This window comes from Hylobates moloch, unplaced genomic scaffold (assembly GCF_009828535.3).
Source record: "Hylobates moloch isolate HMO894 unplaced genomic scaffold, HMol_V3 SCAFFOLD_3, whole genome shotgun sequence".
Lineage (NCBI taxonomy): Eukaryota > Metazoa > Chordata > Mammalia > Primates > Hylobatidae > Hylobates > Hylobates moloch.
Window position 1 is genome coordinate 136,955,495 of NW_026652278.1, and position 16,959 is coordinate 136,972,453.

The 16,959-nt window shown below is 40.1% G+C and overlaps 1 protein-coding gene across 7 annotated transcripts in view; it reads right to left on the minus strand.

Moving 5' to 3' along the window:
- The window catches only part of ZNF827 (zinc finger protein 827), a 176,646-nt gene that overhangs the window by 103,033 nt on the left and 56,654 nt on the right, over window positions 1-16,959 (minus strand). For all 7 annotated transcript variants that reach the window (XM_058436790.1, XM_032147887.2, XM_058436792.1 and 4 more), the window contains one exon: window positions 4,756-4,989. In XM_058436790.1, coding sequence (XP_058292773.1) covers window positions 4,756-4,989 — 234 coding nt within the window. The remainder of the gene's footprint in view (window positions 1-4,755; window positions 4,990-16,959) is intronic.

A 16,959-nucleotide genomic window follows, 5' to 3' on the forward strand; every position in this document is an offset into this window, starting at 1 on the left:
GTGAAAACACAGGCAGCGGGACTCCCACCTCCAGAGTTTCAACCAGGTCCAGGGTAGGGCTCAAGAATTTGCATATCTAACACTTCCTTATCCCCACAAATTTCATGATGATTCTGCTGGTCTAGGGACCACACTTTGAGAAGCACTGCCTTAGCAAATTAGAGAGGTTTTTCTCTCAGACCCTTTCAAGAAGGAAAGATAAACAGCACCCAACACATTTCCACTCAATACTGAAATGACAGCAACCACCATAATTATTCCTGGACCTTTTGTGGTTCGTATGTATTGTTCTATCTTCCTGTTTCACACCTCACCCTCCTGCTCTCCCTCCCAGCAATCCCACATGGCTAACGGCAGCAGCCACATCTGCCCAACATGCCCTCATTTCTAAATAGAGAAGTTTCCACTCTTGGGTCCCAGTTAAGCCAAGACCCTCAGTTGGGATTTAGGATTGGGATAAAGACATTTCTGTCTGGCTATTCTTTTGAGCAAAACATAAACTCAGAAGCTGCTGGCAATTGCCCCTTTCCATCATGTGGACTGGGTAACAGAAGAAGTCCATCTGTCGGTCCAGAGAGAAGCAGAAATGAGGTGGGGAAGGGGGTGGTTCCTGGGTTCCATATGGGCCTCCAGCCTCTGGCCGCAGTGGAAAACCGAGGCCCCACTGCATCCCTGCCCTTGGGATCCATAAGCCAATCCCAAACCCGCATCTCCTACTAAATTCTTCTATCCTGCCAAAACTATCTGAAAACGGTTTCTGTTATTTGTAACCAAAGGGGCCCTAATTACAGCTACTAATAAAGTGGGTTCTTTTCTTCTCCACTTTAGTTCACCGCAGGGATTAAATTCACCTTAAAATGTCATCCTACTCAAGTTTACCTGTTTCTAAATATCTCCTAGCTGAAGGTCCATCTCATTTAGGTGATACCCTAAATCACACATCATGATGTTATTTCAAATCTAGGGCCTGCTTGGATTCCCATACAAGAGGCAATTGTAATTTATATGGTTCTCCAGGACTAGGCAGGAATAAATGAATATAAACCAGAAACGAATATAAATCCACTGGGTGAGCACAGAAATTTTTAAAACCAATAAACTTGTTTAAAATTAAAGTCTAATATGAAGTTTTATTTACCATGTTAGAGAAATGTAAACGTTTAATTTTTCATTAACGTTTCTGCATAACTCCAGCTCTCCAGCTATGTACTCTCTGTATGTGGAATTCATATTTTTCAATGGCATTCTTATCTACTACTTCTAGGCTCACTCAACCATGCATGATACATTTTATATATGCATTCCCATGGAAACATGTAACTCCCCAAAGAAAGAAGAGGGCATTTATCTTCATCACTTTGCATCTAGCTACTTCTCTTAAAGCAAAACAGAGACAAAGCAGACAAAATTTTGTGTCACTTTCAGCATTACATCATATCCGTGATAACACAGCTATCCCATAAGTTTGCAAGGTGACCAGACATTGCAAAACCAGAGTTTAAAGGTACTTTGAATCTCTTACACTATCTAATGTTATATATCCTCTATGTTGAACACTGAGATTTCGGCCTCCTTGAATGAAGACTTCTGGGAATTATCTTTGGCAACCATATGCTTAGCAAAAAAGTCTGATTATTTTGGCTGCCTTGTGTCACATAACAACAAGTAGTCGCAGACTTCCAGTGCTTTCCTCAGAGTGTGTTGCTTTCTTTATGGCAATCAATTTACTTGGCCCAGCTGTCAGGCATTCAACTTCCCAATTAACAACTGGAAATAGAACTCGAACCACAGGAAGGAAGAAAGCTCAGATTTTCCTCAACGCACACTTAATGAAAAATCGAGCCTACTCTAGCTCATCTGCGTTTTTCCCGTAAAACACAAATGTCAATTTGGAAAACAATACACCAACAGAGATTTCTCCACATAGAAAAGTTCCACATGATATGTGACTTGGCCAGGTGCCAAGTCTCCATCCTTAAGGAGTTAACATAAATTAATTTAAAACTGAAAATGAAGCAGCCGAAATTGTGGACTAGTTTCTTCTTATTCATTCAATGAGAAGACTGAAAGGGTCTAAACTATAGGTCACCACTTCTAACCTCAAGGAAATAAGTAACAGGGAAGAAAATTCCTTTTATTCCACATCTTAGCTACTCCTTGGGTCAAAACTAAAACAAGGAAAAGTATGCCTCATCCTTGCATAACTAAGTATCCTCATCCAACTCTTCCTGACCAAAAAGATTTTCCCAACCATATGGGAAGGCTACAAATGAAAACAAGCAAGGCAGGAGGCAATAGGAACTCCTGTTCACAAGAACAGCTACAACAAAGCTTTGGGGGTATCAGCCAAGGCAAACTGGTGGTGTAGCCCTGACCAACTACACAGACGTTTTGGGAAATGAATTATTACTCTTGTCTATAGAGCAACAGAAGTGATCATGGCAAAGGGTATCTGAAGACACAAGTCCTTTACTTGGATGTCTTTCAGGGCATGAACTGTGAAATTGTTAAAATTACAATTTGAGGAAAGAACATACAAAGTTTTTTCCTAACATCTTCATTCTTGCAAGAGCACTGCTCTATCAGTGATTAGAAACTCTAATATCCACTTTAAACCTAATTAAGGGTGAGTCTTCTTTATCTTGTGGCTTAGGAATGAAACGATATTTGCTTTTAAGTCACATGCCTATTGTTATGACTAAAAAACTTCTTCCCAGTTTACCTGACCATGGCCACTAGAGTATGGCAGTACTAAGTTCCAAGCGCAAATCACATGAATGGATTCCACTGCCCTGGATTACTTCTGACTAGACCACAGCATCTAAGGGTCAGGACTGTGATGCATATCTCTTTGCACACAGAATGCTGAGGATTTGAGGATTTTTTTTTCAGGGCAAAAAAGAAAATTGTTGTCAGCCTTCAAACAAGTTCATTTCCACATTTCCTTTGGAAATAGGACTATGTCATCCATTCAACTATTGCTGAACCCCATAGCACATGTGTTCAACCAAAGGCAACATACACATTTAGAAGGACTACTGCTGTCCACAAATATCTTTCACTGTTCATGGCTAGTAGACATATTCTGTTTGGAGGATATCATTACTATCTACAAAATGATTCCACACTTGTGTCTCAAATCTCATCATGCAAAAGGATTAAGATACAACATTTTTCCTTAAAGAACATCATTCTTGAAATCTCATTTTTTGCATATTATCTTTTGGTGCTACCCAAGTCTCTTCTGCTTACAACACTTGCTGCACAGCAAACTCTGAACTGGAAATATTATATACTGGAATCTGACCATAAGGAGGGAGACAGGGGTCACTGTTGGATAAGACTTCAAGTCACTGGAATGTGAAAGTGTATGCTTTGGGGGAAGAATCAGAGCTATGTGACCTCTTTGAATTTATCAGAAAACAACAAATGTATTACTCTGCATCATTTAACATAGGAGGGAGAGTTCAAATATACAAAAAATGTGTTCACTTGAACATCCTTTATAAAAATGTTCAGCTTTTATAATAGCAAATAGTACAATCTTACTAGACCTCTCATCTGCATAGGAGGTACTGCACTATCTCTGCAAAGTTTAGGAAGATGGAGCTATGATAAGAATGTAATGATTGCATTATGCTTTATTTATAACAAATCATGTTACCTTGAACTTCCAATGTGCTTTGAATTAACATCAAAGGAAAGAATGCTTAACCCCACCAACTGGTAAGTACAGGAATTTCAACTGTTCTGATATAATGACTAAGTAAATCACTGTTAATTTCTTACTTTCCAACCCACTAGTCAACCAGAAACACAGTCAGAACTGCTGATGAAATTACAGATCTTAAAGGAGTCTCTCTAATGCATTTCTTGCTTTCATTCTCCAAGCACAGCAAGTTCCAAACTAAAAACAGCTTTTGATTCATATTAGCATTTTAAATATAGTTTCTAAAAATTACGCTTAAGAGGTAATGAACTAAGGATGGGATATGAATTGACAAGTATTATTACTGATATAACTTTTTTTTTCCATGTTCTGAAAGTCCTATCTTTGAATTGAAAAGACACTATGTTTTTACCTGTTTCAGAGAGGACAGGGCAGATAGGAGATGACGTGGAAATAAATCCAAACTATACGAATTTCAAATTATAAGTTATTTTCCCTACATTTAATATGCTGAGATTACATTTAGATGCTAGTAAAGAATGATTCATTAATCTTAAGAACAGATTAATTATTGTAATATTCCATTATAAAATTCTCGATCCATAAAATCTCTTATTGCCACTCTATTGGTAATTACTTCAAGTGCCATCTCAAATGCTTATGAAGTTAAGAAAAATATTTGTAATGGTGCTTAAAGAGTATAGTATAAATACACACAAAATGCCAGGTCCTCTATTAGGAAAGTATAGATATTTTGATCAATTAGCAGAAGACCTTTGAACATCATTAGAACCCATTTAAAATTATGGCCTATATCACCTTAGGAAAGCAGCAGTGGTTTCCAACAATTTGCAGTGATAGTCAGGAAAAGGTTGTATTTAATAAGATAAGTACACAGCTAATATACACAAACAAACTCACACATAACACAGGAATTTAAGCCAAGTAATCTGATCGTTCCTTGAATTCACAGCAATAATGCGATATTGCTGTCATTAGGTTAATTATAACCCATGCAGGAAGCAGTCCAGTTGGCCTGCAAGTGAAACTATCAGAATGTGAATATTTTAGAATAAATCAAGTACCTGAGAGTTTCATGAGAAGTTCAGAGGCTGCTTTGACTGACACGTCCCGCCTTAGCACACTTTCCTTCCCTTCCTGGGGCTTTAGTGCATCCTCAGAAACGCCTGGGGCTGACACTTCAGATTCCGGGCTGAACACATAGCTGGACCGAGGCAAAGTCGTGCTTAGGGACTCCCCTTCCTTAGGCTCCTCTTTCACTTTAAAATTAAGATTCATGGGCTCCTTCTGATTTGCAGCTGTCAAAAGAAAAAAAGGGATTATATATACATAAAAGGCCACTCCCCTCCTTAGCTGCCCTGGTACTTCATGAAGTATGGAATGCACAATCACACTGTGCTAACGACGGACCGGAGGGATCACAACCTCATCAGAACAGGCTGGGCCCTGGGCAAAACCACACAATACATTCCATGGGCCTACAACTCTGAGGAGTGTGGGCTTCTGAATCTTTTGAACCTATAATATTTTAAGAAGTGCTACCTCTACAAAGTTTCAGGGCATTTTCTCTTCGGTTTCCCTAGATGTCTTGTTTCCTGTGTATGCCACTGCCTCCCTGACTTATTAGCACTCTCCCCACCTAATCCTATTATGAAATATGCTTTCAGGCAATTATTCTGCCATAAGATATTGAATACAAACATGAGTCAGAGGCAGTACCCAAAGCAAAAACCTGGGGTGCAATGGTAAGGTGAGAATGGAGAATTTGCCAAACAGAAAAGCTCAGATTAGAGATAGGCCACTCTTGCCTTATTATAAGACGACACTACTGATCCATAAACAGTGGGGCATATACTTAGCACTGTTCTTCTGATTATGGTGATAAATCCATGTCTGTAGCCCAAGTCATCACTGAGTCCAAAATGGCCTTTTGCTTTTTTAAAGAACAGTTTTTATTTTGGAATAATTTCAGATTTACAGAGAAGTTGCAAAGATGGTTCCAAGAGTTCCCATATATCCTTCACCCAGAATTCCCTAATGTTAGCATCTTACATAACCATGGTACATTTGTCAGAACTAAGAAATTCACATTACTATGAGCTAAACTCTAGATTTTATTCAGATTTCACCAGTTTTTCCACTAATGTCCTTTTTCCATTTTTAGCATGGTTGGTTGCTGTGGAGTGTGTGGTCAGGATAGAGCTAACTGGCCTATTATGGGATGGATTCTGTGGCTCAGCCACACTGTACCAGGCCTTCCCCACTGGGCTACATACTACCCAGGAAAGACCAAAAAGGAAGAGACAAGCACCCTCTTCCTACTACTTTTCACTTTCACAGGCATCTCACTCCCTTTAAGAGTCCATGAGGTAGGAACTTAGGATTGATTATACTAAGTGTGTCCATCTTTTGAGAAAGAGGATCTCATCCTAATACAGGATTCTTAGAAACACTTATTAGAATGAGCCTTAAGTCCATTCCATCTTAACAGACAAAAAGATAAAAATAAATCCCCAAAGCAAACATCTATCACCCCTTGCCTACCACCTACTCCAAGCCAATACTCAAGCACAAAGTCTGTTTTCCATCTCATACCCCTCTAAGAATATGCATTCTGGAATCACAAGTTCACACAGACCAGCATATTTGGAAACTGAACCCCAGAAGCCCAAAGAACTATCTGGAAGTTTCATTACCAGAAAGATGCAGAGCTGGGACCAGAACCTAGGTCCATGGGCTTCCCTGCTGTGTCCCTTACCTGCCTCCACCGCACCACTTCCACTTCTGGTCTCTGTATTGTAACAAAACTTGAAAATACTTGACCTTCCAATTGGCTCAAATACCACCTGCTCAGTGAGGTCAACTCTGATCATCCTGTTCAAAACTGCAATCACCACCTTCACAGTCCTCCCAACCTCTCTTACCCTGATCTAACTTTCATTTTTCCCTCCAAATACTTACTACCTAATAACCTACTGTTATGGACTCAATTGTGTCCCTTCATATGTCAAAACCCTAACCTGCCAGTGTGGAATATACCTGGAGTTAGGACCTCGAAGAAGGTAACTAAGGTTAAATGAGGTCATAAGAGTGGAGCCCTAATGCATTGTGACTGGTTCCACTAAAGAACTAGAAGAATAAGAAGAGAGAGAGACACCAGGGATGCACGCACACAGAGGGAAGTCTGCACGAGGACACAGTGAGAAGGTGGCCGTCTGCAAGACAAGGAGAGAGGCCTCAGGAGAAACCAAACCTGCTGACACCTTGATCTTAGGCTTCCAGCCTCTAGAACAGAGAAATAAATCTGTTACTTAAGTCATCCAGTCTGTGGTATTTTCTTATGCAGTATTTAGTTTAACAGACTAATCACATGCTATATGATTTTTAAAATTTATTATGTTAACAATTTATGGCTGGGTGTGGTGGCTCACACTTGTAATCCCAGCACTTTGGGAGGCCGAAGCAGGCGGATCACTTGAGGTCAGGAGTTTGAGACCAGTCTGGCCAACATGGTGAAACCCCATCTCTACTAAAAATACAAAAATAAGCAAGATGTGGTGGCATGCACCTGTAATCTCAGCTACTCGGGAGACTGAGGTAGAAGAATCGCTTGAACCCAGGAGGCAGAGGTTGTGGTGAGCTGAGATCATGCCACTGCACACCAGCCTGGGCAACAGAGCAAGATTCTGTCTCAAAAAACAAAAAACAAACAAACAAAAAAAAACAAGGTAGGCTTCATGAAGGCAACAATTTTTTTTCTTTTCTTTTTTTTTTTTTTGAGATGCACTGTCACCCAGGCTGGAGTGCAGTGGCACAATCTCAGCTCACCACAACCTCTGCCTCCTGGGTTCAAGCAATTCTCCTGCCTCAGCCTCCCAAGTAGCTAGGACTACAGGCGCCCGCCACCACGCACAGCTAATTTTTTGTATTTTTAGTAGAGATGGGGTTTCACCACATTACCCAGGATGGTCTCAACCTCCTGACCTCATGATCCGCTTCAGCCTCCCAAAGTGCTGGGATTATAGGCGTGAGCCAACATGCTTGGCCCAACAATTTTTGACACTGATGTGTCTCAAGTGCCCTGAATAGTGCCTGGTACCTAGTGATCAATATATATTTGTTGAACGAGTAAAATGTGTTGCTCCAAATTAGTGGCATCCAATGGCGTTCCAATATTATCTGAAGTTAACAAAAACTAAGACCTCCAAAATATCCCACCAAAAGCTATCAGAAGTGCTTTCCCTGGATTTAATAATTAGATGAGAGATAAGACCTTTGAAGTAAAGTTAAAGGCCTTTCTACCTAGACCACAGCATTACTGAAATATCTAATCATCACTTGAACTCTAACATTACTAAAGGTGGAGTCCAGAAAAATCTCAAGGAAAGTGCTTAAAATCTAGCCCTTTGGGGACAATGCCATATGAATCTGAATCAAAGGGAGCAATCCTCAAATATGTACTTCCAATGTCTACCAGGAAGGTTGCTCTTAAGAGGACTTGGTTTATTTAGCTCATTTCTCCCCTTTGCACCTTTCCCCCACTTCTTGGGGGATTTTGCTGGTCACCCTTCTAAAGCTTGCTCTCTCCCAACACCATTCTCCCAGAACGCTTTATAAAGTCTTTTCCAAGGGCACCCTAGTTCATCACGACAGAGTAATTAAATAGGGTGTTTATTAAGTCTGTGTCTTTGATTCTTTGAGGAAGAACAATTTAAAGTGAATGGTTAAGTATTTTTAAAATGCTTCATTGCTGCATCTTTTATTTAAGAACATTTTAAAATTCTAAGATGAAGCTAAGAAAGAGATGAAAAAAAAAAAAAAAACTATTGAGGCCCCAGAAGCAAATCTCAACTTCTGGAGATCGTTAAGCAGATGCTTCCTGTACATGTAAGTGGTTTCTAGAAGCAGTAGTCAGAGTATATGCTACAAGAGACTTAGGGGGAAAAAAGTAAAGATATTTAGCGTTGCTAGCACAACCTGGATTTAACAGAACTTCAAAAAGACACTTTAAAAGGCAATAGGCAAGCTGTATATTGCTGGATTATACACTTGCAAGGCACTACATACCTGGTTTTCATTCTGACAATACAGAGAATGACAGAAAATTGTAATGTGCTGAGAAAATGTAAACATAGCTAACGACATTATCAGAAGAGCATGTGGAAATCATTCATTTGCCCAAGTTTTAATTTCCCAAACATTTGGGTCTCAATAAAAGATGTAAAAATAGAAATATGAAGGCTAATCTGCTTTTTTCAATGACCAAAAATATTTACATTGAGAACAGTACATAAAGTCTATATTTTAAAATTAATATGACTTAATAATTACTATCTTTTAAACTATCCCACTTTACCAAAAAACCCACATGTGCAGTGAGAGGTGGAATTCAAGATGTTTTCTTTTTCTTTGGGGAAATTGCTAAGAGAAAAGCAATCATTTATGACTCATGACATAGTCTTCACTTTATTCCTACTACTAACACAGAAAGATTTGTGCAGGTGTGGAACTCAACTTGTCAAGGACTTTCACAACACCTGCTTAGACTTCTGTTTATGTATTTGAAAGTTTCTGGATAACTGCACTTTTGATGTGATGAGGAAGCCCTTGCTAATCAAGAGGCCCCTTCTCTCGCTGTTTGTTCCCAGCATCGTAGGACCTGGGCCACGCTGCTGATCAATTACACATACCTCTCAGTTTATGTACTTGATGGAGGTGGACCACCATTTAAAGGAAACAAATCAGCTTTTTTGAGGATTTCTGAAGATTTCAAGATAAAGGCAAGTGTGGGAAAGGAATGGGAAATCTGCTGGGATAAGATGATTCCAATCTTCCAATTCTAGGAAATTACTGTATAACTAGAAAATACTATATATTTTACAGTATTTTCTAGTTATATAGTAATTGGGAAAATACTATATAACTTTCCTATTACTAGGGAAAATACTATATAACTTCCTTCTAAAGACTATCATTTGTTTTAACAATGTATACAACTAGCTCTTGAGTAATTACATAGGGATCAAGCCTTCCATCAATCACAGGAGACAGATGTTATTACTATCTTCATTTTACAGGTGAGGAAACTAAGATCCCAAAAGGTTAAGAAACTGATGTCTCAAATCACAGATCTAATTCACAGAGACACTTGGCTCAGAGTTTCTCACCGGAAATGCATTCAAACCCTTTTCTTTCTCTCCAAGACACCCAGGTACCTTTAAAAGGGACACTATCCTCAGCAGGTGAACCACGGCTTTGGAAAATAAGTGATGTGGGTGAGTTAAGCATTGTTCACGAGAAAGGGAAGGGTGGGTTTTGCCTGAAGAAAAGAGACATTTTCTGGTAGGAAGAAATCTTGTTAAGATTTGACTAGGAGGATGAAGGGAAGGAATCAACTGCAAAATAAATACTTCTGTTGGTTCCTTCTGGTGAAGGAAAATGACACCTTTTCTTGAGCTTAATAAGACAGAACTCTCTTTCAGTTCAGTGTATGGCAATTTTATAAATGCTGAACTGCTCTGTAAAAAAGCAACCCACTGAGAATTTTATTTACGATCTCACCCTAAACCAAGGCCAAAGACTCTTGAGCGTGGAAGGGACTACAGAGCAATGGTTTTCAAACAGTGTTCCAAGGAACCCTAGGATATGCTTCAGGGGTTCCAACAAATGTTTGTTTTGAATTTAAGTTTTAAAAAAATTATTGTAAAATTAATTAATTTAAAATTTAAGTTCAAAGTGTGCATCATCCACTGCATTATATATACAACATCAACATGCTGGAGACGACTAATATGTTGACAAGTTGATTCAGTTTTGTGTAGTAGCCGTAGTAATGCAGTTTCTCCCCCTCTCATAGGAGTGCTGCAGTTGTAGTAATACGTCATCAATAATGAAGTGGCTGCCTTTGCACTGATTTTTCAAAGAATTCAGGCCTATGCATGTGTGTTCACATATAATTATAGTACTACTAGAGCCTACATACGTACTTTAAATTAGTGTTTCTCAACCTCCACTCCACTGATATTCTGCACTGGATAATCTGCTGGGAGGAGTTGGGGGTGGGGGACTGTCTTGCACATTGTAGGATGTTTAACAGCATCCTTGGCATCTCTACACACTAGTAGCCAGGAGTACTTCCCAGTTGTGAAAAAAAAAAAATTTCTCTAGACATTGCCAGCTGTCCCCTGGGCACACCTGCCTTAAATTAAATGCAAGGGTAGATTCAAGTGTATCAAGTGTATCTGCTTGGTGCAGCTTCTGACCATAGCTAATAGACAGACAAATAGACATATGTAGATATATATGGATAGAGCCAGATCTATCATTTATTGAGCACATAACATGAGCTGGGCAATACACCAAGTATTTACCTGTATTAATTTATCTAATTCTCACAGCCACCCTTTGAGGTAGGCACTAGTATTATCCTCATTTTGCAGATGAGAGATCTCAGACCTAGAGAGATTAAATACATTTCCCAAATAACAGTTAACTGAGTAATAACCAAGTAGTTGACACAGAATTACAGATGGCTTTAGGGCATATTGTGAGTTTTGGATACTGCTTATCTTCCATTTATTATAAGGAATGAGGGCAGTTGCCAAATGGTGTCAACTTTGAAGCAAAAACTTATACTCTTCTTTAATTGAGGAGATCCTGAAATTACAAGACAAGTTGTTAAAAATCTGTTCCCATTTGCCACTATGTGAAACCGTACTTGTATTTTTTCAAACTGAGATCAGCAAAATAAATTTAGAAATATACTAGATGATCACATTGCTAGAGACTGTGCTCCCTCATAGCATTGGAGTGTCACATTTTGTGCTCACCAAATAGCAACTTTTTTTCCCCCTAATTGCTTGGCTTTTTAAATATGTAAATATAATAAATGTGAACTTTTGAAACAAAATGAAAGCCATTACTGTTTTCCACTCTCTTATTTTACAATAAGAACACATAGGCTCAGAGGATTATATGATCTTTTGAAAATCACACAGCTCGTTAATTATAGAACCAGAATCAGAGCTTAACTCTCCAGATCACAAGCCGGTGCGGTTCTATCCAACCAAGTTCCCTTGTTAGCAGTGTGTATGTATGTATGTATGAACAGGTTGGGGATCTGCGATTTCTCAGCACTATGATGTGCTTTGGGTGAGAAACTACCTTCTGAAATCATAAGAAAAGCCAAGATTTAATTAAATAATAATTAATAACAGTTAAATATGACTTTTAAATGTTAAGCGTATTATATTCAAATGGAATGTTTAGAACATTTGCTAAATATTTTTAAATCTTGCACTTTAATTTCCCTTAAATCATTTTATAATTAGTGTTTAGTGAAATTTTAGCCATCTCATATTTCTCATTAATCCCCACCTGAGCTAATCCTTGGCCACCCTTCAGTGTCTATGTACCCAAACCAAGACTGTGAAGATCCCTATGATAGCTAAGGCCAAAGGGGAAAAACAGCCTCTGGAGAAGGGTCAAAGGTAACAAAAAGTGAGCAGTGCCTCAAGAACTTTAAAATATATAAAGTTTTCCTGCAAAAACTAAACTCCTAAAGCCAACCCACAAAAGGCAAAAGTTGCCATCTGCAGTAATCCACTTAACAGACAGGATATATCTCTCGTCAAAAGCAGGAAGGACAGGTCCTGGAAAACCAATCAAGCCCTAAGTAAATGTGAAAGAAGGCTGTATTTTAAATTCCCACTGTTAACATGGCCAAAGAATGAAATGTATGAACAGCAATGGAGTGGTTTGCCTGGAGACTAGAAGAAAGAAAACCTGAAGATTGGATAATATATTTCCAACCTTTTTCAGGAAAGTCAGGATCCACCTGCCCCAATGACATCTCCTCTTGACTGCTATACTTGTCATTTTAAATTAATATGCTGACATTCTTGTTCACAGATCAGTTTGTAATTGATTTTTGTCATTGTGGATCACCCAGAGAGTCTGAAGAACTCTGGACTGTGGCAGACCATGAAATGGCTACGATTCCCCGCTCCAAAGGCCCACCTCTTTACAGTGTGACTTTGTAGCTCCTCCCAAGAGGAGGAAGATATACATGCAATTCCATGGTTCCAATTATCAGACCCCAGGAACAACATGAGTAGAGTAAAGGTAGAAAAATGGAAATGAGAGGGGTATGTTCATGAGCTGGTGAAGACTGTTAACAGTTTTCTTAAGAGGAGTGGGCAGATGGTTACTCAGGAGAAAGGAGCTAGGGCTCAGCATGGTGGCCTGTGCCTGTAACCCCAGCTAATTGAGAGGCTGAGGTGGGAGGATTGCCTGAGGTCAGGAGTTCGAGACCAGCCTAGGTGACAGAGTAAGACCTCATCTCGAAAGAAAAAAAAGACAAGAAAGGACAGGACAGGAAAGGAAAGGGAGAGAGAGAAAGGAAGGGAGAGAGAGGAAGGGAGGAAGGGCAGAAGGAAGGAAGGAAAGGAGGAAGGGAGGAAAAGAGCTAGCCAGACAGGAGCATGATCTGACACAAGAGGTACTGGAAGAAAAGTCCATCAGAAATGCTGGGTGGATGGGTGGGGGCAGTGCTGGGGAGGAAAAGGCATCAGGGAGGGAGCTGGAGGGGCAACTTCTAGGCATGAGGAGCAGGCTGCACATGAAGGGATGGAGTGTAGATAAAAATTTCAGTACAATTTTGAAGACATAAAAAATTTAACTAGATTAGTGACTGAAAGTGCATGCATTCGAAATGATGCCATGGTTTGAAGCCAAGGAAAATAAACAGTGAAGCAGACAGAGGTCAAAAGACAGTTTGCTCAACTGAGAAAAAAAAAATAGGTAATAGCTAACTAAGTAGTCAAGAGCCAACCTTTTGCGGTTACCCAGAGCTGAATCCTTGCTCTGTCCCTTGCAGCCGAAACCTTTAAGTCTCAGCCTCCTTATCTATAACATAGGTTTACTATTACAGACCCTATAGGGCTGTGGTGAAGGTTAAATGAGAAATTACATGATGTGGCTGGCACAGTGCCCAGCGCACTGTAAGCACGTTTGATTAATTATAGCTCTTATAATAATAATAGTAGAAGCAACAACAATAATAACAACAGTAGTAAAAAGAATGGACTTCAAGGAGAATGGCACTTCTGTTTTTACAGATACAATAAGCTTTGGTAAAATTTCCCAGGGGTCTATCAAGATAAAAAAATCACTCTGATGGCAATTCTGGAACTAGGTACACTCTATCTAGCAGAGTCAGGAAAGAAAGGTCTGGATTCCAGTCATGACTCTTTTACAGTTATTTACCCTGAGTTTTGGTTTTCTCATCTACATGCTTGTTATGAAACGATGTATTTAGAAATACATGGTATGCTGTGAAGCTCTACAGAAATACCAGTTGGCCCTACTCTTACTGCTCTATTTGTACTAAATAATTCCTGAGATGCCCAAAACTATTAACACAAATTCTAAAGTTGTCTAACATAACAACATCCAGAACATGCTGAAATTCTGGCTAATTCCACAATGCACAAGAAGGGCAGAGAACAGAGCCAAGTTCCTGTTTTGCTGCTTCTTTCTGTAATTTGGGGGTAGAGACAGCCTGGGGAAGAGAATCCTGGAACCACACTGCCTGGATTAGAATCCCAGTTCCTCATGCCTGTGATCCCAGTTCCTCACACCTGTAATCCCAGCACTTTAGGAAGCCGAGGCGGCCAGATCACGAGGTCAGGAGTTCAAGACCAGCCTTGCCAATATGGTGAAACCCCATCACTACTAAAAATACAAAAATTAGCTGGTCGTGGTGGTAGGCGCCTTTAGTCCCAGCTACTTGGGAGGCTGAGGCAGGAGAATAGCTTGAACCCAGCAGGCAGATGTTTCAGAGAGCCGAGATCGCACCACTGATTTCAGCCTGGGTGACAGAGCTAGACTCTGTCTAAAAAAAAGAACCTCAGTTCCACCACCTATTCATTGTGCTAACCTTGGCAAGACTCCTAACCTCTCCATTTCTCAGTTTCCTCATCTGTAAAATGGGAATACTTATACCACCTACTATGGCATTTTCACAAGGCTCAAAGGAGTTAGTAAGTATTAAATAAAGTAAAAATAATAAGCAATGAGTAACTAGCCTAAGAACTCTGTCCATGCAAGTTTCAGCAACTGTGTGTGTAAGCAATCCGGGCCCCACTTACGTATAATCCTCCAGGCCCCACTTACTTGTAATCCTCCAGGTCCCACTTACTTATAGTCCCACCTGCCCCTTTCTTAACTCAGGTGAGTGCTTGTCTCATGAGTGGCAAGTCACTGAAAAATAAGAAAGTCACACTCTTCCTCTCATATGAATCACCAAGTTCAATAAAGTCCAGAATTTCAAAAGTGCATTCAAGCTGCTTACACATATAAGGCCCCTAAATGCAGCTGCTCACATGAAGAATTTTAGTCACATGTTGTTGCAGGCACATGATCAGTGATTCCCATCACCAGAAAAGCAAGGCAGGGTTAAAAGGAAGGGCCAAACTAAAAATGCAAAGGGAGGCTGTCAAAAATCACCTGACTCTAGAAGGCATGCCCAGGCGTGGGGAGTGGGAGAGCCCCCTGGCTGTTGGCACTGCCGTCGTAGGGTGTGAATAACACAAGGATGGCATTTACTTGGAAGAAGGCTCATTTGTTGAGATGATTGCCTTTACAAAAAGGCAATCAGAGCCACTGGGCAACGAGGATGACTTGGTTCAATGGGCATCTCCCATCCCTCCTTCTCCAGCAGCACAAAGGTAAAGCGAGATTGGGAGCTGCCATTTATACAAAAAATGTATTGTAACTACAGAGGCTTAAAATCATGTGAAATAGATGGAAGTTGTAGAACAAAGGCCGATGGAAAACTACAGTATATGACACAAACACATTAACCTACACCCTACATTTATACGTGAACACCTTTGCTGTTTAATGGATGAGCTACTAATAAGTCAGAAACAGTTTAGCTTATATCCATTTGTTCATAAACTGTCTCTGTGAGGCTAAAAGTAAGTTGGTGCTTTAAAGAAGTCCATCTCTCCTAGTTAAAATTATTTTGGTCTCAATTTTACGAAATTAATATAATGTGGGAGACAGCACAACAATTTTTGCTGGCTTCCAAATTAAAAATAGTTGAAATGACATATCTTTTATTTTGGAAAACCAGGGACAAAAAGATATTCCCAGCCAACAAGTGAAGTGCCAAGTTTCTGTCAACTGCTTGGTTATAATTTGGAGAGTTAGAATTAAAATTTTATATCTTGAAAAGGGTAGTTTTTGGAAAAAGAAATGATGTAAGGCCGTTGTTGCAGGCAACTTTTAATCAGGCTTCTAATAACGATGACCCTTCCAGTTCCTTTATGCTCTGCACTGAATCTTGAGACTTTTTAACTGGAGAAACTCCCCTGTCAGGAGGCCCCACAAGGAAACACCTGGGGCTCCATGAACACGACTCACCCAGGCCTCTCCTTCATGTCAACCTTGACCTATGGTGAAAGCCACAGGCCTATCTCATACCACCATGCCCCGTTTCATGGTCTTGGCTGGAGACCATAGGAACAAAACTGCACTGATGAAAACCATAGCTGTACCAAAAAATACTGTACCATGTACCAAGTTTATATTCTACATCAGTGGTCCTCAGCCCTGGCTGCACACTAAAATCATTCTGCACATTAAAATCATTTGAGGATATTAAAGAAAATACCAATGTCTAGGGCCTATCCCAGTGAATTATAATTTCTGGGCCCTGGCATTTTGTGAAAAACTCCCCAGGCAAGGCTAATGTGCAGCCGAGGTTAAGAACTGCTGCTGGCTATGGGCGACAAGGCACGGAATCAGCAGGAACTTAGCTCTCCACAGTCGGGTGAACACATATTCCCTGAACACCCTAGCCACGTGACCACTGGCTCACCTGCCCTGACATGCAATGATTTGCATATGCTTTCTGGCTTCCAGGAAAGAGCTGCTGGAACATACAGGCCTGGAGTCCTCTCAGGTCTGCCTCAGTCTAAACCGTGGGTGAAATCTACAAAATTCATTTTTCTGTCAGCCCAGAACGCTGCCCATACTCTTCCCTGAATCAAATGCGATGCCGGGCCTGGAAGCCTCCGTTTTGGAAGCAGCATTATTCTTGAAGGACCAAGCAGTGTTAAGTGTGGGCTCAGTCAGAAGAATAGCTGACAGTTTGGAGAAGAGATTTTATTTCACAATCATGCACGTTAAGAAACCTCTAACAGGAGTGGGGGTGGGGAGTATTGAGAGTCCATTTAAAACAGTATTCTATCCACTGACTT